The sequence below is a fragment of the Corylus avellana genome, chromosome ca9, assembly GCF_901000735.1.
Source record: "Corylus avellana chromosome ca9, CavTom2PMs-1.0".
Lineage (NCBI taxonomy): Eukaryota > Viridiplantae > Streptophyta > Magnoliopsida > Fagales > Betulaceae > Corylus > Corylus avellana.
The window spans coordinates 22,248,953-22,275,710 of record NC_081549.1 but is presented as its reverse complement, the minus strand read 5'-3'; the positions used below and the strand labels follow the sequence as shown (position 1 = coordinate 22,275,710).

The window sequence follows — 26,758 nt, the reverse complement described above, 5'->3', positions numbered from 1 at the left end:
CTCCACATAAACTAGGCTTGTTGTCTCGCTGTGGAATAAGATACTCTTCCACCCACACTATCATACATGAGGCATAATGCTAAGAGGAAAAATGAGAGAGAGAGAGAGAGAGAAGGCATTATACCAAATAATAGGGTGTGATCAAAATGGGGCTCACCTGAGTAAGAGCCAACATTTCATATAGCATTTTCCAAACTCTATGCTACGTGTGCCAATCTCATTAGGTTTAATTATAACTAGAATTCCTTTTTTTTTTTTTGGGAAAATCAATCTGATTTTATTAATAGTGGTCAAGAGCATAAAAGCTCTTATAATCACAGACAGTTTTGCAAGATCATAGCCGAAATTAAAATATTACACCTCAAAAAATCGAAAACATAACAGATCTTATAATGAAAAATCAATTTATAACGTCACACATCCGCTATCCCAGCCCGATTTTCAGATTATAGAACAAATCTGCTGACGCAGACTCCTTCCGGGAGCATAGGAAGCCATTTCTCAGGTATGAGCAAAATACTCACACCCAAACCATTTCCCTCTTGATCTGAAAGTCAGAAGCATTATTCACGTCCTCATCCTAATGGCTATGACCATAAAATAAAAACAACAACAAAAAAAAACAAAAACAAAAACCCCCCACAAGCAGCAATGGAGAAACACGGCATCGTAGACATCCCTTCGACAGACACGCCTTAACTGAAGAAAACGATCAGATCTAAGGTTTAAGAGACTAAATTTGGATCTAGATCTAGATATACAAACTAGATTTAAAGCAACTTGCCAGATACAAAGACCGGTGAAGCTTACAAAGAAGACGCCGAGCACTGTTACCATGAAAGAGAATGAGGGAAGATCTAGATCTAGATCTAGATCTTCCCTCCTCTTGAAGTTTTTCTTAGTATTGTTTAAATGAAAAGAGAGCTAGATCTTTCCTTCTCTTGAAGTTCTTTTTAGTATTGTTTAAATGAAAAGAGAGAAAGAGAGAGAGATAAAAGAGTGGTTTTTGGTTGAAAGGATTATAACTAGAATTCGACTCAAGCCGAATCCACACGATTAATGCTCAACCCACATTGGTATATCTTTTAGGTAAAGCCATTAATGACCTTGAGTGAAGTACAAATTAGGAAGAGACCCACCAAAAATTGATTGGCAATCAAAAGAATGTGAGGTTTTAACAAATAATTGAATCTGCTATGGAAATCAAAATTACATCTGGGACAAGAGGCCCACGAGCTAGGGCATAGAAATTGACATGTTCATATAACAAAGCAACTTTTTAAGAGCAGGAGGATCTTCGCTTTTGGAGCCAAAGATTTCAAGTGGACGTTGATTGGTCGTGTCGTGGGAGACGCGCATTTGCTATAACCAAACAAAGCGACGGGTAATACTGGAAGATGTGGATTGCCAGCCGATTAGATGCTTTCACGTAAAACGAGTGACGCATGTTTAAGGCATTTTGGTCTCAGTGGTCCAGCTCTGCCCAACTACAACTCTGCCTCGAAAACCACTTTCATTTTCTTCCTCTCATTTTTATTTCAAATTTAAATTTTAGATGAATTGTTGCCCACCCAATTTATTTAGACCGACATTTGTTCTTAAAACACGTGACTCTTACGTGTATTTTTAATAGTATTGTTATCTGTATGAAATTTCATTATGAGTGAAATTGGGCCTTGTCAAGTTGGACTAAGCTTGAATCTGTGACCGTAAGTTTACAGGTTTTATCTTCTCCATTTTATGGTTGTCCCCATGTTTTATTGCATTTAATTTGAAATTAGATGAATAAATGCAATTATTAGATACTTAATAAGCATTGATTTCAAATTAAATAGGAGGTACCCAATTACCCAAAGGCGAAAATAAAATTCAAAAAAGTAGAGAGAGAGAGACGTAAGGGGCCTAAGGGCCTGAGTATGCGTTTAGGCCCAAACGCCCTGCTACTTTGGAGTTAGTAATTGGACTGACCTAAGTTGGTAGCTGCGGTCCTTTAAGCTGAAACTTTTGGTCTAAGCTTAGTTAGACTCGGGCTGATCATTTTGGGCTCTAGCAGGACTGTGACCAAGCCCAAGCAATAAAAGGTGTCAGTTAGTTTGGTTTAATTGAATTACTTGATGAATTTTTTTTTTTTTAATTACTTGATGAATATTAGACAATTGAAAAATGCTTGCTACTACAGCATTTATGATACTCTATTACTCTTCTTATAAGGTCACGTGATAATTTAATTTATATTTTATAAAAATGAGTACCACCTAAACCATAGGTTCATAAAGATATAACAATGTAGCATCTCTCTCTCTCTCAAGGGACTAAGAGAACTCTCTAGTCTCTATAGAGCTCATCTCTTTCTCTGCCCCTCCAATGAGTTTTCTCCATGTGAGTGTCTTTACTTCCTGTTAAATGTAGACGTGTGGGTGTAGAATGGTTTGAGTCTCACATTGAAAATATGTCATAAGTGTGAGCGATTAATATAGTATAATTAGGCTCAAATTTACTAATTTAAGAGTTTGAGTTAGGTGGTATCCCAACATGTTATATTATGGTTTCACTGAAAGAACTTCACAACGTATCAATTTCCTAACAAGTAGTATTAGAGTTGGTGGTGTAAGCGGTATGGTGGGATGGCATATGCACATATAATGTCCTTTAAATAAGAACAATGATGCAAGGTGTGAGCATAGACAGGGGTCATTGAAATAAGGGATAAGATGCAAACTGTGGGCATGGATTAAGGTCTGTAGAGCAAGGGACAATGATTCATGGCAGGGGTACAAACAAAAGTCTATGGAGTAGGAGTAATGTGCATGGTGCAAGCAAACCCACATATTACGTAAATGATTATCGAGATGACCTAAAAGATTGATAAAGCTTTTGTTTGGGAGGGCATAACAATGTAACGATTGACTCACACATGATGGAAAGATTGTTGAGTAATACACGTATGTGTAAAAAGGTTTTACTCCCACATTGAAAATATGTCATAAGTATGAGTGACTAATATAATATAACTGAACTTAAACTATTAGGTTGAGTAGTGTTTCAATATGCTATATCTGGTCTCACTAAAAGAACTCTTCAAGATGTCAATGTCCCTATCAATTTCCTTAATAAGTGTCAATCGGGGAGCAGAGAGGAGCTCAACATCCTCCTTCTTTATCCTCCTCCTTTTATGTTTCTTTTGCTTCACTCTTCTCTTTTTGTCTTCATTCTTTTGTGTTTAACTTGGAGGTTAGATCTATCACGCCTCCATTTTCCTTCACCGTCCACACGCCACCCTTTCTCCTTCACCGGCCTCCACTACAATCGCTAGCCCCGTCTGGCCCCACAAGTGCATATCACGCACCATTGACACTTTTTTGGCTCATGCAACCAATTAACAACTTTTCCTCTCACTTCTTACTGGATTTTCATATATGATATTTAAAAAGAAACTAGCAACAATCTTCCAATTAAAATGTAATATGCGAAATAAGAAAAGAAAATTCAAGACAAATCCTAGTTCCAATATGGCATAAAAGTTGAGAACTATTGAAAAATTAGAAAATAATCATCAAGATAAAGTATCTAAATTTATCAAAGATCAGTTTTCTTTAATGCAACTAGTCAATAACTTTCTTAAACATTTCCTAATTGGCACGAGTAATCTTTCCAAAGGCTTTAATTAGCTCTAAGGAGAATATTTTTCCAAAATCGTGTGAAAAATGCTTTAATGGGCTTTTTTTAAAAAAAAAAAAAAAAAAATTATTGTCGTTGGAGGAAAATGAAGAAGTAAATCATGCTGTTTATTTTCCACCAAAACGTCGTCGCCCATCACCCGCTTTCACCTTGCGTGTCTCTCCCTCTCTCCCTCTCTTGCTTCTCGCTCTATACCCCCTTCTCGTTTCTCTGCAATTGACGAAAAGTCAAGAACGATCTCAAATGGCGGATCGCACCGCGAAAGGAGAAGAATTCGAGAAGAAAGCGGATAAGAAGATCAAAGGCTGGGGTTTATTCGGCTCCAAATTCGAAGATGCTGCCGAGTTGTACGAACAATCTGCCAATTCCTTTAAACTCGCTAAATCTTGTACGTTTGGCTAATCTAATGTGTTTGGTTACCGAGAAAGCATCGGAAAAGTAATTTATATTATAGTTTCTTTTATCACTCTGTGTATATTCAAATGTATTGCATGTTGTGTTGATATGTCATATACATTTCTGTTCAGGGGATAAAGCTGGATCGGTTTTCATCAAACTTTCAAATTGCCATTTGAAGGTCAGTGCTTTTGGTGTCATATGGTTAATCTCAAGTTTCTGTTTGTGCTAACTGTGCCGTTAATTTGCGAGTGCTATTTGCAGTCCGATAGCAAGCATGAAGCTGCCATGGCTTACGTGAATGCGGCGAATTGCTACAAGAAAACATCGACTAAAGGTACCCTCCGTGTTCCCTCATGAGCAAATGTTTTGAAATATGAATAAATGGATTTTTATGATGCCAATTCTTTTGTTAGTATGAGCGTGGTAAGTCTGCTGGTTAACTGAAAAGTTTAAACCCATAAAAAGAAGAAGAAGATAAATTACAACGGAAGGATTCAAAATTAAGATTATAGCTTCAATACCAAGTTGAATCACCAATTATTTCAAAAATTATAAATGTAATCATTTAATTAATATTCTACCATAGCGACGTTTAATTAGGTTTTTACTTGATTGGCATCAATTGGTTTTCATTTCTGCTTCCTACTTCACTTCTTACCTTGTCAAATGGTGAATTCAGTGGTACTTTTCCTTATTGTTGTAAAACTTGAGGGAGTTTGGAGGCTCTTTCGGGGTGAACCTGTAGCTCAGATGTAATAGGTCATATTTTACATAATAACACAATACTTGACACAATCTCTACTTTTATAATAACTGTTTTGAAAACCTTTTCCTTTTCTTTTTTTTTTTGTATTGGGAGTTTTTACAGGTGCCATATCATGCTTAGACCAAGCAATGAATATTTTCCTGGAAATTGGCAGGCACAACATGGCTGCGAGATATTGCAAGGTACAATTTGCAATATGTTGGTCTTCCTGATTATTGTTTTAGTATATTATCCTTTGAAATTGTTATTGTTTCTCAAACTCTAGTGCAACCTTTCATCTTGTGCATATTTTCCTTCACCGTTTCATGCTCAGTTCTGTTGTACTGTTGGGTGGATATGTATCTATAGAGTAATACTAAATAACATCTCCCTGTCCTCCTTGTGTCCTCCAAAATTGATATGGCTTTTAAAATTACAATTGGATTTGTGATAGATCACTATTAGATTTTGATCAAATAGTAATTTTAAAAGCCACATCAATTTGGAAGGACACATGGAGAACGTGGGTCTTCCTTTTAGCATTACTCGTATCTATAATGTAGCTTTAGGGTCTTGTAAGAACTTGAATTCATTAAAGCCCAAGAAATTGCAGCTTATTTTGATTACATGTTTACTTCAGGAAATTGGTGAGTTATACGAGCTCGAACAAAACATAGACAAGGCTCTTGTATATTTTGAGCGGGCAGCTGAATTTTTTGAATGTGCTGAAGCAACAACCTCTGCGAAACAGTGCAAGCAGAAAGTTGCAGAATTTTCTGCTCAACTTGAACAGTGAGTGGTATATGCTAATATTGTAGATATTTATGACAACAGTAATGGTTTTGATCAAAATATATAGTGGACCCGGCATTAGGGAATCTTTTGCTTTTCCTTTTGATTGAGAAGTTCTCATCCCAATTCATTGCACATTTTGTCATGTATTTTATTGGTGTTGTGTCCCAGACTGAATGGAGCTTTTCTAATCATGGTGCCATTAGATTCTCCTCACAAACTTCCCAACTTTTATATATCTTTTGTCTTCATGTGAAAACTGAGAAGTAAATGAGATAGAATATTGAAGCATATACTTGTGGAGTAGAATGAATTTTTCTTTGTTTTTGTCAGATATAAGCAGGCAATTGAGATATATGAAGAGATAGCACGACAGTCAATCAATAATAACTTACTGAAGTATGGAGTAAGAGGACATCTTCTTAATGCTGGCCTCTGCCAGTTGTGTAAGGGCGATATTGTTGCCATTACCAACTCATTGGACCGATATCAGGTCAATCTTTTGTTTTTTTTGTTTGATTTTTTTCCCACCGTGTTGGTGTTTGAGACGTTGACCTTATAATTAATATCTTTAGAAGTATTCAATCGATTGTGCAGGATTTGGATCCAACTTTTTCCAGAACTCGGGAATACAGATTTTTAGCTGTAAGTGGTGTCTTCTAGGCCAGTAAAACTTGGTATTCATCTTTGCTGTTGAGTTTGTATAAGAAAAAAAATGTGCTTTAGCATTTTTTTTTTCCGAGTTAAGTACGTCATTCTTCTTAAGAGATTATTTAGTATAGACAATTATTACCTTGATGTTGTATTTGGTTTATAATTTAGCGCACTTTATTGTTTCATTTTAATTACATAGTATTTGTTGAACTGAAGTGCTGCTCACATTTCAGGATTTGGCTGCCGCAGTTGAGGAGGAAGATGTTGCAAAACTCACTGGTGCTGTCAGGGAATTTGATAGCATGACCCCGCTGGTACTTTTTCTGTCATTAAAATCTGAATTTCTTAGCTTTCCTTTGTCTGGATTCTAAATTGAGTGAGTTAGAAATCTTATGCATCCTGAATTTTGTAGAGTTACTTCAGATCCTTACTTTGATGACCTTATTGAACTTTTGAGGGACAATATCTTTATATTTTTACAAATAATGATATTTTTTTTCCTCACCTAGTTGGAAAGACTACTATGGCTTTACAGGTATTGATTATTTTCTCTCAATAGGTTACTGTTTTATTGTATGGTGGTGGTAGTTGTAGCGTTTTATAAATAATGAACACGGACAGATAGAAGTGATGTCCTATTGGCATTTGATCCCCTGACCCTCCTGATTTCTTGACCTCTTTTCTATCTTTATGAGTGTTTGTTGTTTTGTCTCTGACTTCGATATTCTGTTCTGTAGGATCCTAGGAAGACCACACTTCTACTGAGAGTGAAGGAAGCTTTGAAGGCCAAGGAACTAGAAGAGGATTTGACCTAAGATTTTGCATTGGTGCCTTACCCCCATTGATAGTATTGCATTCGGCTTGTATATATTAGTACGACGGCTGTTAGCCATGATCATAGCTATGCCTTTTGGCTTTTAGCTTGTATTGGTATTGGTATATGGTTTGCATTTGTGTACAAATTGGTTAAGTACTATGGTTGTGACACCTTCAAAAGATCACATAAAGTAACATTCTTTGATGTTTAATAACCCAATAGAAGGACAAAAAAAGGACCAAATAGGAAAGTAGGGGTGGCAATTTGTGTTTGTGTGTAGGTCATGTTGAGGTATGACTATAAAATTATATATGTCAACTATAACCCGATTCATTTAATTAAACGAGTCGAGTCCCTTAACTTCAACTCACTAATTTCATGTTCGGTTCGAGTCAAGCTTGTGGGTCTTGTTAATTAGCGGGTTATGGTTTTATATAATTGAATTCAGGGCAATCATTGGTCAGTTTATATAACTCGTATAAATTAAATTAGATTCTTTTAAAATTAAAAAACAAAACCCTAAAAGGCCAAAATTCATATATAAACTCTTTTTTTTATAAAATTCTTATAAACAAATTATTTTTTTGCATGTAAATTCATATACAAATTGAAACTGATCAAACGGGTTGTGTTTAGGTCAACCTAACATGACATGTTTATTAAATAGGTTATGTTCTAATACTATATTCTGATTTAATAAAAAATTAAGAAAAATATTATAAATAAATTTTGCTCACCACATTTTCTCGTCCCATGGAAAAGAAAAATGTGCATCTTCACATGATAAATCAAGAGGAAACACCTCTCTTAGTATACGTTTTTATTAATTCTTCCATCTCTGCGGTGCTTCTGCCCCTCCAAGGCACAAAAACCCCATAACCATTACTTTCATCATGACCACCACCACCACCATCATCATCATCACTAGGTTGATCAAATGCCAGCAATTCTTCCTCATATTTGATGCTTTTGATTCTCATAGGCATAACCTTGACTTTTTGTTCATGCCCATTAAGAAGGCTAACCACTTCTTTCATGTTTGGGTCGCTTTTCAGGCTCACTTTGCACACACAAGGCAGCAATACTAATAACTTGTTTCGGCTGGCTTTCATCAAAATTTCCGCGAAGTTTTGGATTGGCAAGATGCTTAAACCTCCCGTTGCTTATGAGCGGCTCCGCCCATTCGGTTATCGTCCGCTTAACCCCTCCGAGTAGCTTTTCTATTGGTTTTCTTCCAGTGACGATCTCCAACAGAAGAATTCCAAAACTATAGACATCACAACTCTCAGAAACCTTTCCCCACATGGCATATTCGGGTGCTAGGTATCCCAAAGTGCCCTTCACACGGGTAGTCAGGTGGCTTACACCTTCCGGAATAAGCTTTGCAAACCCAAAGTCAGCCACCAATGGTTCAAAATCTTTGTCCAAAAGTACATTGCTGACCTTTATGTCTCTATGAATGATGTGAGGTGTTACCGTATGGTGCAAGTAACTAAATTTATAACATCAGTAGAAGGCGAAACTTTGTTACAATCTTTGAATTAATCCTTTGTTTTCCAATTGAATTAAACTTAAAATTAATTTAAAAATAGGGTAAATATATTTAAAGTTTTTGGTTCAACACGCCAAAATTTTTATCTCCCTAAGTTTAGTTTAGTTTTTTTTTTTTTTGAAAATTTACTCTCTCGGTTAATCGAAATTCTAATAAAATTCCTACCGTCAAATTTTTTTAACCGCTATATTCTTTGAAACGCATCATTTTACCACGTCAGCATAATAATTTTTTATTAATTTAATTTTTTTTTTTTAAAAAAAAAATTGAAGTGGTGGCCGGAAGCCACCCGCAAGCCACCCCAAACCACCTAGGGGGGTGGTCGGAAGCCACCCGCAGGCCACCCCAAACCACCTAAGGGGGTGGCTTGCGGCCACCCCTAGTGTAGGCCACCCCTTCAATTGTTTTTTATTAATTTTTTAAATTAAGTTAATAAAAAATTATTATGTTGACGTGACAAAATGATGCATTTCAACCAATCTAACGGTACTTAAAAAAATTTGACGGTAGAGATTTTCTTGGCATTTCGATTGATGTAGAGAGTAAATTGTCAAAAAAAAAAAAAAAAAAAAAAATTTTAGCATGTTGACCCAAGGACTTTAGATATATTTACCCTAAAAAATATATAATGATTTAATTATATTATAATAGATTTGATTAGTTCTAAAGTGATAAAGAAAAATTGAGTAATGTTAAAAGTTATATTTTTATCTCACAAATTAATATTTCACATTGCTATGATGTATTAGTTTCAACTAATACTTACATCAATTTTTTTAAATTAATTGAGATTTTCACATTGTTACAAAATCTTTTTTAAGTAAAAACTTGTTTAAACGAAGTTCTATATAAAGCCAACTGGAAAAGACAACACACCAACGGCCAATGAGAAAGACGCACTTCTTTCGTCCAGAATTGGCGCTACTCTGCCGCCGGAAACATTTCTTTAAACGAAAATGGAAGACGATGTTGACAGGTAAAGCAGTTACGAAGTTTTTATGAAGAGTATATTAATATATAATTAATGGATTAAGATTTATTTAGGTATATTAAACTCTATTCTCTTTTATATTTTTTGGGCCTAAGCTCTAATTAAATATATTAATCACTCACACTCACAAGTGCACAGCAACGAATCACCACCATCTCTGGCTCGAAAGCTCACTCACCTCCTCACTCTATAATACCACACCATTGAAACCAAGCTTCACCGATCTCTATAATCCGATCATCCTCTTTCAGCAAACCCCATGGCCTCGATCGCTCACGCTTCGAAGCTCGCGTTGCTCCGCCAGAGGCAGCAGAACGACGCCGTTGGACTGAACACTCGCTTTACTGCTTACAAGTCGTTTGTCCTCTCGCAGAATTCAGTGAGGTTGAGTAAGAAGTGCAGAAGCTATTCACAGACGAAGCGCTCCGGTTTCGGAGTTCCACACGCCGCCGCGGAGGTTGTGGACGACCGGGTTGTGGAGAAGGAAGAGGACTCGAAGGAGAAAGACAGGGTTCTTAGAGTTGGTGTCGTTTGCGGAGGCCCGTCCGCGGAGCGTGGAATTTCGCTTAACTCTGCGAGATCGGTTCTTGATCATATACAGGTACGTCATAAACACATATATATGTAAGTATGTTTGAATATGCGCAAAATCTAGTACTGCATATTTGTAGAGGTGTTGATATGCTGTTTGGTTCTCGGGAAATTAAATGGAAAAAAAGTAATGGAACTTGCTGTCTTTCAATTTTGTTCTTATTAGTTCCTACTTAATTGGGCAGATTAAGTGAAAATTTGGGACTGAAACAACAGTAAGAATTGGAATTCCCCCCCTCTCTCTCTCTCTCTCTTTTTTGGGGGGGCTTATTATTGTCCCGCTCATTTTTTTCCTTTGGTCTTGGAAACCAAACGGAGTGTTAAGTCTCATGTTGACTGTTGTTGGGGACGGATGGTCCTGGTGTGTCTCTGTTGGTGTGTTTGCAGTATACAAGCTGGGAGGCGTGGTTATATTGGTTTTCTTGATGTTTGATAAGGTGGGTTTGTTTCATTTTGTACCAGGGAGATGATTTGCGTGTGAGTTGCTATTACATTGACTGCAATCTCAATGCCTATGCAATATCCCCTGCTCAGGTTTGTGCAATGTGCATTTATCTAGAATATCAACACATACATACACAAAATTGCAAGATGTTTGTTTTGCTCGAATCCTTGACATAGAAACCTTTTTTTTTTTTCTTTTTTTTTTTTTTTTTCGGGTAAGGTAAGTAATTATATTAAAGGAAGAAAAATTGTACAGAACACAGAGATACACCAGTCAGAAGTACATCACAGAAATTTTCAAGTTAGGAAGATGGCTTATTCTATAGATGAAGTCGTGTCGCCACTTGAGAAACAATATAGTATGGCTACATAATTACTCATGCCTAAAGACATCCTCAGAAAAGCTCCATTAACTTTAAAGTCAGCCATTTTCATGAGCTGATTCAAAACTGTGGAAAGTATTAACTTTAGCTCTTTCCCAATACATAACTTTATGAGAAATATTATACGCATTTTTTGTAGTTTCATGAAAGGTTCCGGAGTTCCTTTCTAACCAGATCAGACATAGAAACGCTTAAGCACTACTAGAAATGCAATATGGGCTAGGGCAGAATGGCCTCAGGAAAGTCTTGGATCTATTTAGTCGGGAAAATAGTTCATGTGAGGGAGTTTTAAGCTTCGAGGTCCAGGTTCAGGAGATGATACAGAATTGCCTCTAGCTCTTAGCTGTGGGATCTTCCGGATTTTTGTTTGTTTGTTAATGTATTGATCAAGGGTTACTAACCATATTTCATGTCGTTATCAATGAATATTCCACTTGGTGTCCATTTTTTCCATTTCAAGAGGAGTTGTTGAATGTGTTTTATTCATCTGGCTCTTGGCTTCCATTGGACCTTTTATTTGGGCTGTAGTTTTTAGCCATGGCTCTATATGCTTGGCTTATTTATTTGTTTTGGGTTGACATGCAACTAATTCATTAAAAGATCCCTGGAACAGCAACTTGCTCAACAGGAGCAAATAATTTTTTTTATTATTATTATTATTCTCATCTAAAATCAATTGGTGGTTCTTTGCTTATGAATTATTTAATCGACTCATAACATGCATATTAGATGAAAACAAATTAACAGGCTTCTGCAAAAACCTTCTTCTTAGAAGATATTTTTTGTCTTTTAATTTCCTCCTGTATCACGTTTACAGGCATACTCAAACACTCCTGCAGATTTTGATTTTAAACTTGAAAAGTAAGATGGCCTTTTAACTATGGTATTTACTCTCTTTTATGTAACTGAAAATGTTGAGATGGCTCACTGTCTTGGTTTTATTTTTATAGCCTTGCCCAAGGTTTCCAGTCTTTGTCTGAATTTGCAGAACATCTTGCTGCTTCTGTAGACATAGTGTTCCCAGTTATACATGGTAAATTTGGTGAAGATGGTGGCATTCAGGTGTAGTATATTACAGCCCTTAACATCTCAAATACACAAGCACAAATACATATCAGTATTTTTTTTTTTTCTTTATGACTTTTGAATGGGTTATGGATTGATAGGATCTAAGTAAAATGGATGCATATGATGGAATTTTCAGGAGCTCTTGGAGGAATATAATATTCCATTTGTTGGCACAGGATCAAATGAGTGTCTTCAAGCATTTGACAAGGTAAAAGAAACTCTTTGGTCTCATTAAAAATAATTTTATTTATATACAAGGTTATACTAGATCATTCTGTATTTTGACGCCAGAATCAGTTCATATGCTCTTATACACCAGACATTTAGAGGACCTTAAAGTTGCTAGCTTCATTGAAGGGAGCCAATTCTAACATGACATGTAGGACATTTAATTGGAAGACTTCATCTAGAACCTCTATATATATTTTTTTACACCATCTTGAGGCATGATGCTGTCATTTGGCCTGCATTAGGTAGGTTTCTTGTAACATTGGTTTCCAGGATTATACTTGCAAGCTGCATGTGTTAGAAACCAGGTATAAGGTGGCTTGAGTGTGTATTTTGGGATGCACTTGGCCAGGAATGAAGCTGAATAAACGAACCTCTTGTATCTTCATATTTTCATTTTTTTTAATGATGGAAGTTATGAATTTACATTAATTATTTTACATAACCTAAACTAACAGCATGGACCCTGTTTCCTAATCTGAGAAGAATCTCAGATATATAAAGTCCAGCAAAATTATCATTGTTTTACATTGAATGGATGCTCTGTACAAAACTCATCTTCGTGTCTCTTTAGTATACTGTTTAATGTTAATTATGTCAGAATTGTCTATTTCTTTGTTAGGAAAAACACTAACCATTTGTCCCATTGACTAATTGGCAGTATGATGCATCTATGGAGCTCAGCAAACTGGGATTCATAACAGCACCTAGTTTTTTAGTGCAGGTATTTTCTCAACCAAGTTATATTTGTTGATAACTAATCACACTTTGTCATGTTTGCCCTGTAGGATAACTACATATATGTTCAAATTCTACAAGCATAATATTTTTTGTAACAAAGCTGTGACATTTTTCTCATATATGTTTGATGATTTTTGTTTAGCACCACAAAGTGTATCTTAAAACCTTTAGCTTTAATCAAGAGTAGCCTTTGGATGCTAAGTATAATTATATGAAATAAATTGCATATAGAGCTTCTTTGAGATCCTAAGCTCCCAGGCAGTGGGATAATTTGTTTGGATTGGTAGAAGTAATCAAAAGAATTTTTTGCTATTTTGGATTTTAGATTTGTTGCATCCCTTTTAATGATTTAGTGAATGTTAGAGGCTCCTATCTGCTTACTGACTACTTCTGATTTTAGTTTCTATCTAAATAGTTCTTTTGAGATTTGAGACAGATTCAAGTGGTAATTTCAGTTTTAGATTCAGTTGAATTTTCAAAACTCTTTGGTTTTCTGCTGACTACTGGAATGACTTTTAGGGAAGTGAAAGGAATGAACCTGAACTATCAAAGTGGTTTGCTAGAAATCAGCTGGACCCTTACTCAGGGAAAGTTGTGGTAAGGCACATTTTTCATGTTGCCGTTAGAAGTTTGTGATGTGTTGAAGATCTTTCTCGTACTATTTCAGGTAAAACCAGCAAGAGCTGGATCAAGCATTGGTGTCAAAGTTGCATATGGTGTGCAAGATTCTTTGACGAAAGCTAATGAAATTATTTCAGAGGTAAGCTGGTTTTCTTGAGACTTGACTGTGAGGCTTGGTTAAAAATTTGTCAACTTAATTGAAAAACGTTGAACTAATTTGACATAGGAAATGAGATTTTTTAAAAATAAAAAATAAAATAAAAAACATGTTACTTAAAAGTAACTGCATAGAAATTAATTGAAGGTATAGAATTATGAAATCAAATTTTCTTCAAGATGTGGCTGCAAAGTTTGACTCCAAAACCCTCTGAATGATAAATTTTATCTTATAAAATCTTTGCTCTTTGTAATCTTTGATAGGGTATTGATGATAGAGTCCTTATTGAATTATTTCTCGAAGGAGGGAGTGAGTTTACAGCTATTGTTCTTGATGTGGGATCTGGTTTGGATTGCCATCCTGTTGTACTACTGCCAACTGAGGTACGAGCTCTCTTGGTGTCTTTTTTCCTTTGATTCATTTTGTGGTAATCTCTAATCCTGATCTTCAATTCCATGGTAATGGTGATGCAAGAGAGAATGATATAATAATTATAGAATGTACTAAAAATATATACTGCCTTGAAAGGAAAAATAAGAAAAATCAATACTGCAAAGGATTTGTTCCAAATTATGACTTTAGGGGAGGGCTTTGCGAAGCAAATCCTCTTTTTGTGATTAATAAGAATTGGTAAATTTAGTTTAAAAATACTATATCAGTACTTGTATATATTACTCAGTCATAAATTGGTCACTAAAACAGAGTATCCTCAAATTAAAAATGTTTCATATTCTTAGTTGTATCTATAAGAAAAGTTATAGGAATAGTTCCTCTTATCTTTATAGTGCTTGTAATACATAAAGGTTGATCTATTATATTTGTGTATTAAAGGTGCTTGGAGAAAAGTATTCACCAAAAAAAAAAAAAAGGTGTTTGGAGAAAATTGACACAAAAGTGATACATTTGTTTTATTCTCCAGTTGAGTTCCTGAAGGATTAACATTTGGGTTGGAAAATGGACTTTTAGCTCAAACTATGGGTTAAACCTTGTTTAGCGTAGAAACAAAATAATTTGTGAATATGAAATAAGCTGAAAAGTTGAAATATCGGGTCTAGGTATGGGAGGGTTTGAAAATTCATTTCGAGATAAGTTGCACTTCCAATGCAAGTAAAAATAAATTGTGGAAGTAATGAAATGTTTAGACCTTCATGGCTGAAACTATTATTATTTGTATGGGGTGTCATTAATTATTGGCTAGTGAAGGTTTTGAATGATGTTGTGAATTTAGTTTGTGTTTTAAATGACCAGGTGGAGCTTCAATTCCATGGCAGTGGTGATGCAAGAGAGAATGATGCAATTTTTAATTACCGAAGAAAGTATCTTCCAACACAGCAGGTACAGTAGTGACACATCTTGCGATGTTGCATACGCATGTAAATACATTGATACATAATCCTTAAAAGCATTTGTGCATGCTATAAAGGATTTTTGCAATAATTATTTCTTAAGTGAGACTGTATAATGAGGTAATACATTCTATTCTTTTCTTGCTCTCTTTCATCTTTCTAATTGTCAGAACTCTATGCATACTATACAGGTTGTTTATCACACTCCACCTCGTTTTCCAATAGATGTAATAGAAGTTATCCGAGAAGGAGCATCTTTGTTATTCCAAAGGCTTGGCCTATGTGATTTTGCTCGAATTGATGGATGGTATTTGCCTAATTCTGTTAATATGTTGTCATTTTCCAAAAGCAAATTTGGAAGGACTGAATCGGGTAACATATTATTTACTGATATCAACCTGGTAAGTTGGGTGTCTGATTATCCTTGCCAGTTTCATGACCAGTATTGATTCTTCCTTCTTGTTCCATATTGATTTTGTTGTATGTATCAGATCAGCGGAATGGAGCAGACCAGCTTTTTATTTCAGCAAGCTTCAAAGGTAATTCCGAATTTAACCATGTGAAGCAATGAAGTTATGGCAGCTTCTAAATGGTTTCAGAGACCATTTGTAATCATAGTGTTTTGATGTACAAAGAACAACATCCTAATTTTTTTTCTTCTCATTTTACCTTTTTTTTAAAGGAATTTTTTTAAACCTACCTAGTGCATTCTAAGGCATCTTTAAATGTTGCTATGGAAATATTACGTTTCATGCCTTTTGCATGCCCTTGTAAAGGGGCTTGGTGACCATTTACTGTGTGCATTTTTTTTTTAATTCCTTAAATCATTATATTAATAACATTTTCTGTGCTGCTACTTAACAATAAAAAAGAAGTTACTATCTCCAATATCCAGGTTGGATTTTCTCATTCAAACATTCTTCGGAGCATTATTTTCCATGCTTGCTTGCGATTTCCCAATCTTGCTTCATTCAGTAGTGGATCAAGGCATTTGCCTAGAAGATCAAAGTCCTCTCAGATTAGAGAAGTAATTTCCAATGAGGAAAGCACCCGCAAAGTTTCTGTCATTTTTGGAGGGGACACATCTGAGCGGCAAGTATCTCTTATGAGTGGAACAAATGTTTGGCTCAATTTGCAAGCTTTTGATGATGTAAGTGTCATTCAGCGAGATGTTGGTATATGAAGTGGTCTTGCTTACCTAATGGTTTGGTGGTGCAATTGCTGAAGCATAACTTGCTTTTAGAGTTTTTCTTTTATAATTTTTTTAGAATATCTAGATGATAAATGATAAGCATGAATTGACTATTGTACGGATAGATTTTTCACATTCACTTAAATTTTAATCCATAATCTGGTATAGGTGCAAAATCTTAAAGATGGTTCACTGCAGATTTATAAAAGAGGAATGTTTCATAAATGTTACGAGTCTGCATAGAGGAATTTTCGCAGGCTAGTCCATGAATGCACTCAAAATTAATTTTGGTTATTTGTTACTGAACAAAAAAAATGCATTTACATTCTATATTATACTTAAAAGTTTTTCATTTTTAGTCAAAGTGCATTCCAGATATCATATAATGTATGAGTTGGTATATTTGGTGGCTACAGCTTGAAGTAACTCCATGTTTGCTTGCTCCCACAAGTGAATATTCCTCTAGTGTGGATTCAGACAATAAGGAAAATGATGTGAGCTCCAGAACAGTTTGGTCATTACCGTAAGTGTCAGTATTTTGTTCCTCCCTCTCTCTCTCTCTCTCTCTAGGGACAGAAGAAAGGAAAACAATATTTGTGCATCACATAAGGTTGTCCATAGTTTCAGTATGTTTACGTGCATTTACAAATAATGTGTTTATTATAGAGTCAGATACAAGAAGTTGCCATCACCCACATCTGTAGCGTGTTGCTTTTCATAGTTTATCTGCTTCTTCAGTAATGATTTTTGCAATATCTTCTACATAGATTTAATACCCTTGAGATCATTCTATTAACCTTTAGTTCAACAAGCTGTATCATAAATGTAAAAGATCGAGAGAGCATGGCTGAGCATAAATAGATGACTTTCGCATCACAAAACCTAACTTTCTCATCACCAAGGTTTTGTAATTTTTTAAGCATGTATAGATTGGTTGGTATGGCCATTATGTTGCTTTTTTATACATTTGTTTTACACACTTCAAATCTGTAAATTTATTTCTTTGTCTACAGCTATTCTCTTGTGCTAAGACACACAACAGAAGAAGTGATTGCTGCATGCATAGAGGCAATTGAACCAACTCGGGCTGCACTGACATCTCAGTTACGGAACATAGTGATGAATGATCTCATGGAAGGTCTGGCAAAACACAGTTGGTTCACAGGGTTTGATATTGCTGATGAACCACCTATGAGATTTTCTTTGGAGCAATGGATCAAGCAAGCCAAGGAAGTTCAGGCAACAGTTTTTATTGCAGGTTTTGCTTTTCAGTCAAATTCCAGATAACTTAAAACTAATGCTTGATGAGTGGGTTGGGTATATAATTTTTTTAAAAAAATTTATTTATTTAATGAAAATTCACCCTTTATATAATGTACTATTCTGAATACAGTCAATATGTGGACTCTGCTTCTTGAATCATCTTTGCATGAATAGAATTTATTGACAAATCCTTGCAAGAGTTTTCTTACTTTGGTTGTTGTGGATATAAAAATACAAGAAATATATGTTTCACTTACTAGTTATCATCAGATGTACTATGTTATAACATGTTATACTTTGGTCTTTATGAGGTTTATCTATTATTATGTGTAGTGCATGGAGGCATTGGTGAAGATGGTACACTTCAGGCTATGTTGGAAGCTGAAGGAGTTTCTTATACAGGTCCTTTTTCTTATCAACAACTGTTTCAAGAGAAATATAATTTCTTCTGGTATCAATGCTCATTTTTCCTTTCCATTTTTCAATTGAAGGCCCTGGAATGATTCCTTCAAAGACCTGTATGGACAAAGTTGCAACATCTCTTGCTCTTAACCATGTATGGCAACTGATCTTCTTAAATATAAGTGGTGTTTTGCTGATATCATTATTCCTCGGTATGGGTTGCATCTTTCCTCCATAAGCATGCGTTAAATCTCTTGATATATACAGCTTGCAACCTTGGGAGTTCTTACCATAAACAAAGATGTGCGGAGAAAAGAGGATCTCCTGAACATGCCCATACTAGATGTATGGCATGATTTGACCGCAAAGCTTCGGTGTGAAACATTATGTGTTAAACCAGCAAGAGATGGATGTTCAACTGGGGTTGCAAGATTATGGTAGGTTTATACCCCTTGTTAATTTCATTTTTCATGTGCTATGGATGAATGGATGTTAGAAAACATGCCACCTGTTCAAGTGAATTCATTTATGTGGCGCCTATAGCGAAATTTTGTTGTACAGATTTCAATCACATGGTACTAAATGTTTTTGTTCATGCAGCTGTGCCAAGGACCTTGAAGTGTATGTGAAAGCATTGGAGGACTGCCTTCTAAGGATTCCTTCAAATAGTTTGTCAAAGGTACATATAATGGTTTTTTATTTTTATTTTTGGTTGCCAATATGGCCTTTTTGTCTTTATGGCATGTCCTATCTGTAAAATTTGTTACAGGTATCTTTATCTTAAAATATGATACGCAACCTTGCTTTTCCTCGAGCATTATACTCTTTGTTTGACAACAACTTTGCAATGTAACTTGCTTACAAATCCTTTATAATAAAATGAAAGGATAGATGGCAGTACTTGCCTGAGGCAAGCATAACAACTGGTGTGAGAGCTATCAGATTCCTGAATTATAAGCGAATGAGATATATGTAATTCAGAAGTATATTGTCTTTTATTCTATGACATCCTGGCTATCTAAAAAGTCATTAATAAATCCACCATTATGCCATTTAATCATTTATCATTATTGAAAGTATAGAGTTAGTTGTTTGTTAGGCTTCTCCACTTTAGTGACTAGTTTTATTACATTTCTCACTAAGATTTAAATTCAATTGCAATATATTAAGTTATTATAGATCTCCCTCAATCATCATTTAGCTTTGTACATGCAACAATTGAAATGCCATTATCAACTTCTAATTTTGTACCCTGTGTATATGTCCTTTTCATTAATATACAGGCACATGGAGTGATTGAGATGCCAAACCCTCCTCCAAATCTATTAATCTTTGAACCTTTTATTGAGACTGATGAGATAATTGTTTCATCCAATTCCACAAATGAAAATGGACATCGCCTTATGTGGAAAGGATGCAGTAGATGGGTGGAAATAACTGTTGGTGTTATAGGAAAGCGTGGATCCATGCACTCATTGAGTCCTAGTGTTACTGTCAAGGAGACTGGTGATATCTTGTCACTAGAGGAGAAATTCCAAGGTATGTCTTTGCCTGTAGTTATTCATTATTGCACCAAAAAAAAAAAAGCCAGAAGTGCATTATGGCTCCTGTTTTCTTCTTGCGTGTCATTAATTAATTACAGTATTGGCGTGATGATGTATCACCTTTGAGCAAATGTCTAATAAAGCATATAAATGTGAAGATAGATCCTATTTTAGGGATTTGGCTGAATAACCCTTAGTGGGTGAAGCATCCCTATCTTAGCAATTAGCATAATTATTACTGCTCTATTTTGATGCTCAGCAGCAGTGCCTCTACCAAAAATTAAGCAAAAGGCGAGAAGTAAAAGTATGGAACATGATGTAACCTTACTGTTTTGCATCACGAGGACATTGCTTTGTCAATCTTTATTGCACACTGCTTTTAATTTCCAAACCTTACGGAGATATTACTTCGTTGACAGGTGGGACTGGCATCAATCTGACTCCACCCCCGTTATCAATTATCAGGTTTTTTTTAAGAATCTCATTCTTTGGAAAATGAAGTTTTTTTTGGTTATCAGATTCTATTGTCACATATCTTCCAGGAGACGCTTTACTTCATGTTATCTAATAGCATCGGATTCTATTGTGCTTTCTGTGGCGCTTATGTGTCTTTCATGTTGACGTGTTCTGTGTACAACATTGTCTTTGGTCCATAATTTCTTGGTGCTGTCTTTGTGGAAGATACGTATCTTCCTGAAGTAGTGTATTACAAACATCTGCACTATTATCATTAATTGAATAGTTGTCTGCTTGACTTTATATGTCTGCATTTTTTGTTATAATGAATAATCAAGGTAGGGTTAGGAACTCTTACATTCCTGTATGTGACACCACACTGGTAGCAGAGCTTTTGGAACCTGTATTGTTTGTTTCATTATAAAACATACTGTGTCATGGCTTACTTTTTTACTACCAATATCTTTGTATTTATTTGGAATTATTCTTTGTGTCCTGCTCTTTTCCGTGAATCAGTAAAGAGGCCTTGGAGAGATGTAAAGAACATATTGAACTCATTGCAAACACTCTGCAACTAGAAGGATTTTCTCGGATTGATGCATTTGTCAATGTTGACAGCGGAGAGGTATGTTGATTTCATTATGTCACATGACATGCTTTTCCCCCTTGCCTTATGCATGAACATGTGCTTTAGAGGGTATATTAATTCTACTAAGGGACCTTTTTTCTTCCTTTTTTTTCTTTTTGCCTTATGTTTTTGGGTAGGGCCACTAAGAGATGGTCAATGTTATCTCGTGGTGTGAATCATTTTAGTCTTGGGGATCCACGTGTGCTGCCATTTTCAAATGAAAGATACCGCCTTCAAGTAATCATGAATCATTAATGGAAGACCTTATTGATTGTTGTTGACATCTTTTTAATTCCACTTTCACTGTTTGCAGGTGTTGATCATAGAGGTCAATACAGTGCCTGGAATGACACCTTCCACTGTTCTGATTCATCAGGTAAATCAACGCTCTCTCTCTCTCAACCCGGGCAGAACCAGATTTTTAGATAAGAAAAACTTAAAAATAAATAAATAATATTGAGGGGTCCAACTCATATAAGCTTAAGCCGATAGAAAATGATGAATTTAATCATTTAAATAGTATTTTAACATTCTCCTCTTGTATGGACCAAATAACACATAGAATATTGTATTTGAAAGTGGAAGTTAAATTGTAGAGTCAAAGATCGAAGTTAAGGCCTCAGTTTTGCTATCATGTTCAATAATCACTTATTCCAAAAAGTCGTAACTTAATATGGTATCGTGTTAAATCATCCGCTTACTATTTTTTTTTAAAAAAAAAAAATCTTGTTAAATTACTAGCTATCCAAAAGCTTAACCGATAGTAAATGGTGAATTTAATAATTTTATTAATATTTTAACAATGTACAATGAAAATTGATTTGATTAGTTGGAAAGCAGTATCAGCCAAGGGACTAATTAGTTTCTAATGAGAATTAAATTGGGAATTGATAACTTCTTATATCTCACATGTTGAAAAAAAGATGGTTTAAAAAAAAAAAAAAAAAAAAAAATCAAGTGATAGATGTATATAAAAACAGTGGCTATTCATTTTTAACGGGCACGTACATGCTGCACGATGATATCTCTCACTGGAAGATCTGTGTGCATCTCAGGCACTTGCAGAGCAGCCACCCATGTATCCTCGCCAGTTCTTCCGTTTGCTGCTTGATTTGGCGTTAGAGAGATCCACGTGACACTCTTGCGTTTGATTTTTCTACAAGAAGTTTATTTTTGTAATTAAACGTGTGATTAAGAAAACAACCGTCTCTATGGTCGGCTTTGAGATAAAAGTGTGATAAAGGGTAATGCAACTTTTACTATAAATCCATATGTCACACTTCAGTCATTAAATAATTAAATTTACTTATCAAATTTTGTTGCTTAGTTTTTACTCTAAAGAAATTTAATTTGTCAATTTAATTAATTAATGATTAACGTGATAATTGTCACTTGGTGCTGCAGTAATAACTATATTATCTCAAGCATTTTTTTATTTTATGTTTTTGTTTTATCTTAATCGCCTATATCATTAACTATGCTAACCATATGCATAAGCGGTAGAATCCGTCTATGCGGCTGCCAAATTGAGGCAGCAAGCGTCGTCCAAACATGTGGCTGCTTCTAAAAAATAAAATAATAATAAAAATAAAAACAAAAATGAAAATTTTGTTATTTTTTTATGTTTGCTAAATTTTGATGAGCTAATATTTGGGTTTTAATGCCTCAAAACTCATTTTTGGATTTAAATTTAAAACCTATGGGTGGAAAGTTAATCCTTTAAGGATGGTATCACCCTAAATGGATTCGGACATGCTAAATTTGGTGTTAATGCCTCAAATTCAGTCATTTATAATCCCCTTGTAACCTCTTTCTTTTTTAATAAATAAAAATAAAAATAAAAATAAAAAATAAAAAAATAAAATCTCACTTGGCAGAGGTTTGGCTGACTATTGGCAGCCGAAAATCTCTACTCTAAGAACCTAAGCGGTAAGTCTTTGTCTCTCTTGTAGGAGTTGAGATTTTCGGCAGCTTGGAGTCATCCCAGCGTCGGCCAAATCTGACGTGGCCAATTTTTTTGTTTTTTTTTTAAAAAAAAAAAATTGAAGAAGAAAGATATTAAAGGGAAATCTCAATTTAAAAAATTAACACTAAATTTGAGGTATTAGCACCAAATTTAAGGCATTAGCACCAAATTTAGGATAATTAAATCTCTTTTAGGTGATACAAACCTAAAGGGTTAACCTTTCACCCCTAGATTTTAATTTTGAATCTAAAAATAAGTTTTGAGGCATTAAAAATTAAATATTAAATTATAAAAATTTAACTAACCCAAAAAAAAAAAAAAAAACAAATACAAAATTTTAGTATTATTATTATTTTTTAATATATGTCCTAAAAGACAGCCGCATAACAGGACTCCTCTTGTAGACGTGCCTTCATGTAACTGAAAAGTGAAAGCTACCTCCAGATTCGTTTACGCACCAACTGCAAGATTTTATCGACTATTTTGTTGGAAGATCAATCGCTCTCGAATCTAACTTTTGGTATTATTTTTAGTAGTTAATAAAGTAGCAGAACTTTTGTTTGGCTAATTGCCTACTCTCAACCCAGGAAATAAAGTAGCTATTAGAATTTTAATTATTATTTTTCTTTAAATATTTCACATATTTTTTTCATAGTAAGTATGCTTTTTTTTTTTTTTTGCGAGTATATAAGTATGCATTACTTTTGTTAACCTGTTGTATCCCTTTTAATGTGAATTATATGATTAAAAGTAATAGTTTAAATTTTAACAACTTTACCATAGATTTATTCAAAAAAATTATATAATATATATATATTATGTTATCCAGAACGGTAAAACCAAGAAAAGAAGAGCCAAGAGCTAAAAAGAAAAAGCAAATGAAGGACTAGTCTCGTCTGGAGTGCTGAGAATCTTCCAAATGCTGACACAGTAAGAAAACACCAAAGAAATTAAGGAGAAAAGAAACATCGGCAATTGTCCCGCTTTTGCAAAGTTGAATCAGTAAAACTCCAAAAGACTCAACGCCGCGTCGTTATCTGCCGATGACCAGACGCGGCTAAAGCTTTTTGACGATGGTCGATGGATGAAGAAGAACATTCAGAGGTATTGATCCACCGTTCAGAGGTACTGTTTACCTTTCCCAATTTTCTTGATTATCATTGTTTCTTTTCTGGGTCGACCGAAATATGGCAGTTTCTACTTGTTGCTTTAGTTCTGGGGTTGGGCTTTCACAAGAATGCTGGAATTGATATAGATTCGGTTTAAAGTGAGTTCTTTAATGGGTTGTAATTCGTAGTTTGATTCGTTGCTTATCTGGTTATCCTTTGTTTCGTTGGAACGTTCTATTTGTTTAATAAGAATGGTTGTGCATCATGCTGTGGATATATGAAAAAACAAAAAGAATTCTGTTGCTTTGTGGTGGGTTCTGTCGGAATTGGAATGAAACAAGTAGAAATTATGTTCTTTCTGTATCACTTTTTTGGGATTTTCACTTAGTCCTGAAGGATTGTTTGTGAACTAGGTGCTATGATGACCAATTATTAGTCTCCTTTTATTCACAAGGTGTTAGACAACAAGTATGTGCTGGTCAGGTGGGAGAACCCCAGGTCTTTGTATTACTTACCTTGTTGAGTTCTAAAGTTGTACTTGAAATATTGCAACATTTTTGTTATGAGAATTCAACTTGCATGCTATATATATCAATCATGTTCTGCTTGTGTTCTTCTTGGAGTTAGAAGTGAAGTTTTTAAATTGGAGTCAACTAAATGCATTCCTTTTTTCTTCAAATATTTCATCAGGTTCCTTTGTTTATCAGAACAGTAGCATCAGTATTTCCTAGATGAGCCGGTTCCGTCTTATGTTTTCTGATTCTCCACAAAGAGTGACAATCTGAAATTTTCCTCGCGTATTTTCTGAATCTGAACAGTGTAGTTTAGCATTCTGGATTTCTTCAGTGATTGGCGTCACTGTGTAGTCTTTTGCAGTGGTTTGTAGGCTTTCTGATTTTAGAATTTTTGAAATCCGGGATATTTGTAAAAATCAAATTTGGCAGTAAAATGATTCCAACTAGTAATGGGGAAGACTTTACTGCGGTTCAGGAAGAATCAACCTCAAGTCCGACCCAGTACGTTTATAATGGAAACGGAGCTCTGCATGTTTCAACATCTCGGAAGGGACTACTGAGTGATGAAAATCCTAGAAGAGGTAATAAGGACATTTTATCAATTATTCCCAGTAGATTGCGCTTGGTGAAAAACAGCTCCAGTGGTAATTTAGCTTCCCCATCAGCTAAATTCCGTCAGATTGCAGAGGAAAAAGATGAAATCTCACGTTCTGTACTTTCTTCCAGCCAAGGTTTCCGAGAACGTTTCAGTGGGGTTCTAGCTCATAAGATTGATTGGCAGTCTCTGAGGACAGCCTGTAAAGAATGGATTAGGAACCCACTGAACATGGCCCTTCTTTTATGGATAATCTGTGTTGCCATTTCAGGAGCAATCCTTTTTCTCGTTATGACAGGTATGTTAAATGGTCTCCTACGAAAGAAGTCACAAAGAAATACCTGGTTTGAGGTCAATAATCAAATCCTCAATGCTCTTTTCACTCTCATGTGTCTGTATCAGCACCCAAAGCGATTCCACCACCTTGTGCTTCTCTGCAGGTGGAAGTCTAAGGACATCTCTGCGCTCAGAAAAATATACTGCAAGAATGGTACTTACAAGCCATATGAATGGGCCCATATGATGGTGGTAGTTGTGTTACTCCATTTAAATTGCTTTGCTCAATATGCCTTATGCGGCCTTAACTTGGGATACAAACGATCCAACCGACCTGCTGTGGGTGTCGGTATCTGTCTCTCTGTTGCGATTGCTGCTCCAGCAATAGCAGGTGTATACTCTATTGTAAGTCCCCTTGGGAGGGAGTATGTCTCTGAAGTTGATGAGGAAGGACAGGTTCAAACTCTTATTAATGGCAGCACTAAGCTCAGCCATCCAAGGAGGAATTCTATGGAAAAAAGATTTTCATTTGCTTTGAGAAATGAGCAGAGGATTGTTGAATATGCACCAAAATGGCAAGGCGGTCTATTTGATGTTTGGGACAACATTTCCATAGGCTATCTTTCTCTTTTCTGTTGTTTTTGTGTATTTGGGTGGAATATGGAAAGACTTGGGTTTGGGAATATGTATGTTCATATTGCAACTTTTGTCCTCTTTTGCATGGCTCCATTTTGGATATTCAATTTGGCTGCCATCAACATTGATGATGAGATTGTCAGGGAAGCTTTAGGATTAACTGGTGTCGTGCTCTGTTTGTTTGGCTTACTCTATGGCGGATACTGGAGGATCCAAATGAGGAAGAGATTCAACTTGCCTGCAAATAACATTTTTTGTGGAAAACCAGCAGTTGCAGATTGCGCAGAGTGGCTTTTCTGTTGTTGGTGCGCTCTTGCTCAGGAAGTTAGAACAGCTGATTTCTATGATATCATGGAAGATAAATTTTGCCAAAAACAGAAGGATGAGAATACCCAGCCGCCACTTTCCCCTTTACCGCGTGAAGATGGTGTAGTTGGATTCAGATCCAACCCTAATTCTTTACCTTGGAACAACTCTAGGTTGTCTAAGCTCAGGACTGAAAACTCCTCAAACTATCATCATAGTCCCAATGGGCAGCTTCCCATGGTCCAGGAGTTTTCTGCAGAAGGTCTAGACAATTTTATGAAGCCACCTGATCTTTCATCCATGCAGAGAGAAGACTAACCAAAAAACATGATCAGAAGAAACTCTTTTCAGGCATTCAGGAGAGACTCAAATGCTGTAGCGTTTATGCTTTTTTCATGTAGTATTAGTATTTACAGTCAATTCTTTATCCAATTTTTTGTTGCACCTTCTTGCATTCATTTCTTCTAGCATGTGTACAGTGTACCTCGACATGCCCTTTACTTGGAGTTGGATTCAAGTCTGCATATGAGCATGGGTACCAAGTTTTTGTCTTCAGCTTATGTCTCCTATGCTTGCATACCATTATGGTTATTGGTGAGATTTTGAATCAGCAGAGAGGCTTCTCTTTTGGCATCTTATATCTTTGATGATCTAAGATGCAAA

The 26,758-nt window shown here is 35.4% G+C and overlaps 3 protein-coding genes and 1 pseudogene across 8 annotated transcripts; 3 read left to right on the top strand and 1 right to left on the bottom strand.

Annotated features, from left to right (window-relative positions):
- The first annotated feature begins 3,811 nt into the window (after positions 1-3,811).
- On the top strand, positions 3,812-7,299 carry LOC132191880 (alpha-soluble NSF attachment protein-like). The gene is made up of 9 exons (XM_059607001.1): positions 3,812-4,066; positions 4,206-4,255; positions 4,339-4,411; positions 4,946-5,025; positions 5,463-5,614; positions 5,948-6,107; positions 6,212-6,259; positions 6,502-6,582; positions 7,006-7,299. The coding sequence occupies exons 1-9, from the start codon at positions 3,922-3,924 to the stop codon at positions 7,081-7,083; spliced, it is 867 nt and encodes a 288-aa protein (XP_059462984.1). The 5' UTR covers positions 3,812-3,921; the 3' UTR covers positions 7,084-7,299.
- Positions 7,300-7,892: 593 nt separating this feature from the next.
- Positions 7,893-9,579, bottom strand: LOC132162499 (PTI1-like tyrosine-protein kinase 2; annotated as a pseudogene).
- Positions 9,539-22,018, top strand: LOC132161726 (uncharacterized). 2 transcript variants are annotated; one of them, XM_059571909.1, is made up of 25 exons: positions 9,539-9,613; positions 9,880-10,229; positions 10,682-10,753; positions 11,864-11,907; positions 11,997-12,108; positions 12,251-12,322; positions 13,004-13,066; positions 13,603-13,680; positions 13,751-13,843; positions 14,125-14,244; positions 15,110-15,196; positions 15,399-15,608; positions 15,699-15,746; positions 16,103-16,357; positions 16,816-16,922; positions 17,413-17,657; positions 17,996-18,064; positions 18,154-18,218; positions 18,332-18,501; positions 18,665-18,743; positions 19,348-19,603; positions 20,028-20,073; positions 20,581-20,689; positions 21,006-21,068; positions 21,748-22,018. In XM_059571909.1, the coding sequence occupies exons 1-25, from the start codon at positions 9,604-9,606 to the stop codon at positions 21,826-21,828; spliced, it is 2,904 nt and encodes a 967-aa protein (XP_059427892.1). In that variant the 5' UTR covers positions 9,539-9,603; the 3' UTR covers positions 21,829-22,018. The 2 variants fall into 2 exon arrangements, with proteins under 2 accessions (XP_059427892.1, XP_059427893.1); XM_059571910.1 differs by lacking the exon at positions 9,539-9,613 and having other exon boundaries at positions 10,143-10,229; positions 12,035-12,108.
- A 1,500-nt stretch (positions 22,019-23,518) lies between these two features.
- LOC132162641 (uncharacterized) lies at positions 23,519-26,546 on the top strand. Of its 5 annotated transcripts, none has more exons than XM_059572923.1 (2): positions 23,519-23,783; positions 24,480-26,546. In XM_059572923.1, the coding sequence occupies exon 2, from the start codon at positions 24,716-24,718 to the stop codon at positions 26,411-26,413; it is 1,698 nt and encodes a 565-aa protein (XP_059428906.1). In that variant the 5' UTR covers positions 23,519-23,783; positions 24,480-24,715; the 3' UTR covers positions 26,414-26,546. The 5 variants fall into 5 exon arrangements, with proteins under 5 accessions (XP_059428906.1, XP_059428905.1, XP_059428902.1 ...); XM_059572922.1 differs by having other exon boundaries at positions 24,475-26,546; XM_059572919.1 differs by having other exon boundaries at positions 24,458-26,546.
- The last annotated feature ends 212 nt before the right edge of the window (positions 26,547-26,758 follow it).

Excerpts from the sequence above, each read along its gene's own strand:
- LOC132191880 (XM_059607001.1), top strand. The coding sequence starts at position 3,922 with ATGGCGGATCGCACCGCGAAAGGAGAAGAATTCGAGAAGAAAGCGGAT. Across the intron at positions 5,026-5,462 it reads TGGCTGCGAGATATTGCAAG|GAAATTGGTGAGTTATACGA; the intron begins GTACAATTTGCA and ends TGTTTACTTCAG. Across the intron at positions 6,260-6,501 it reads GGGAATACAGATTTTTAGCT|GATTTGGCTGCCGCAGTTGA; the intron begins GTAAGTGGTGTC and ends CTCACATTTCAG.
- LOC132161726 (XM_059571909.1), top strand. Across the intron at positions 10,754-11,863 it reads ATGCAATATCCCCTGCTCAG|GCATACTCAAACACTCCTGC; the intron begins GTTTGTGCAATG and ends TCACGTTTACAG. Across the intron at positions 14,245-15,109 it reads TTGTACTACTGCCAACTGAG|GTGGAGCTTCAATTCCATGG; the intron begins GTACGAGCTCTC and ends TTAAATGACCAG.
- LOC132162641 (XM_059572923.1), top strand. The coding sequence starts at position 24,716 with ATGATTCCAACTAGTAATGGGGAAGACTTTACTGCGGTTCAGGAAGAA.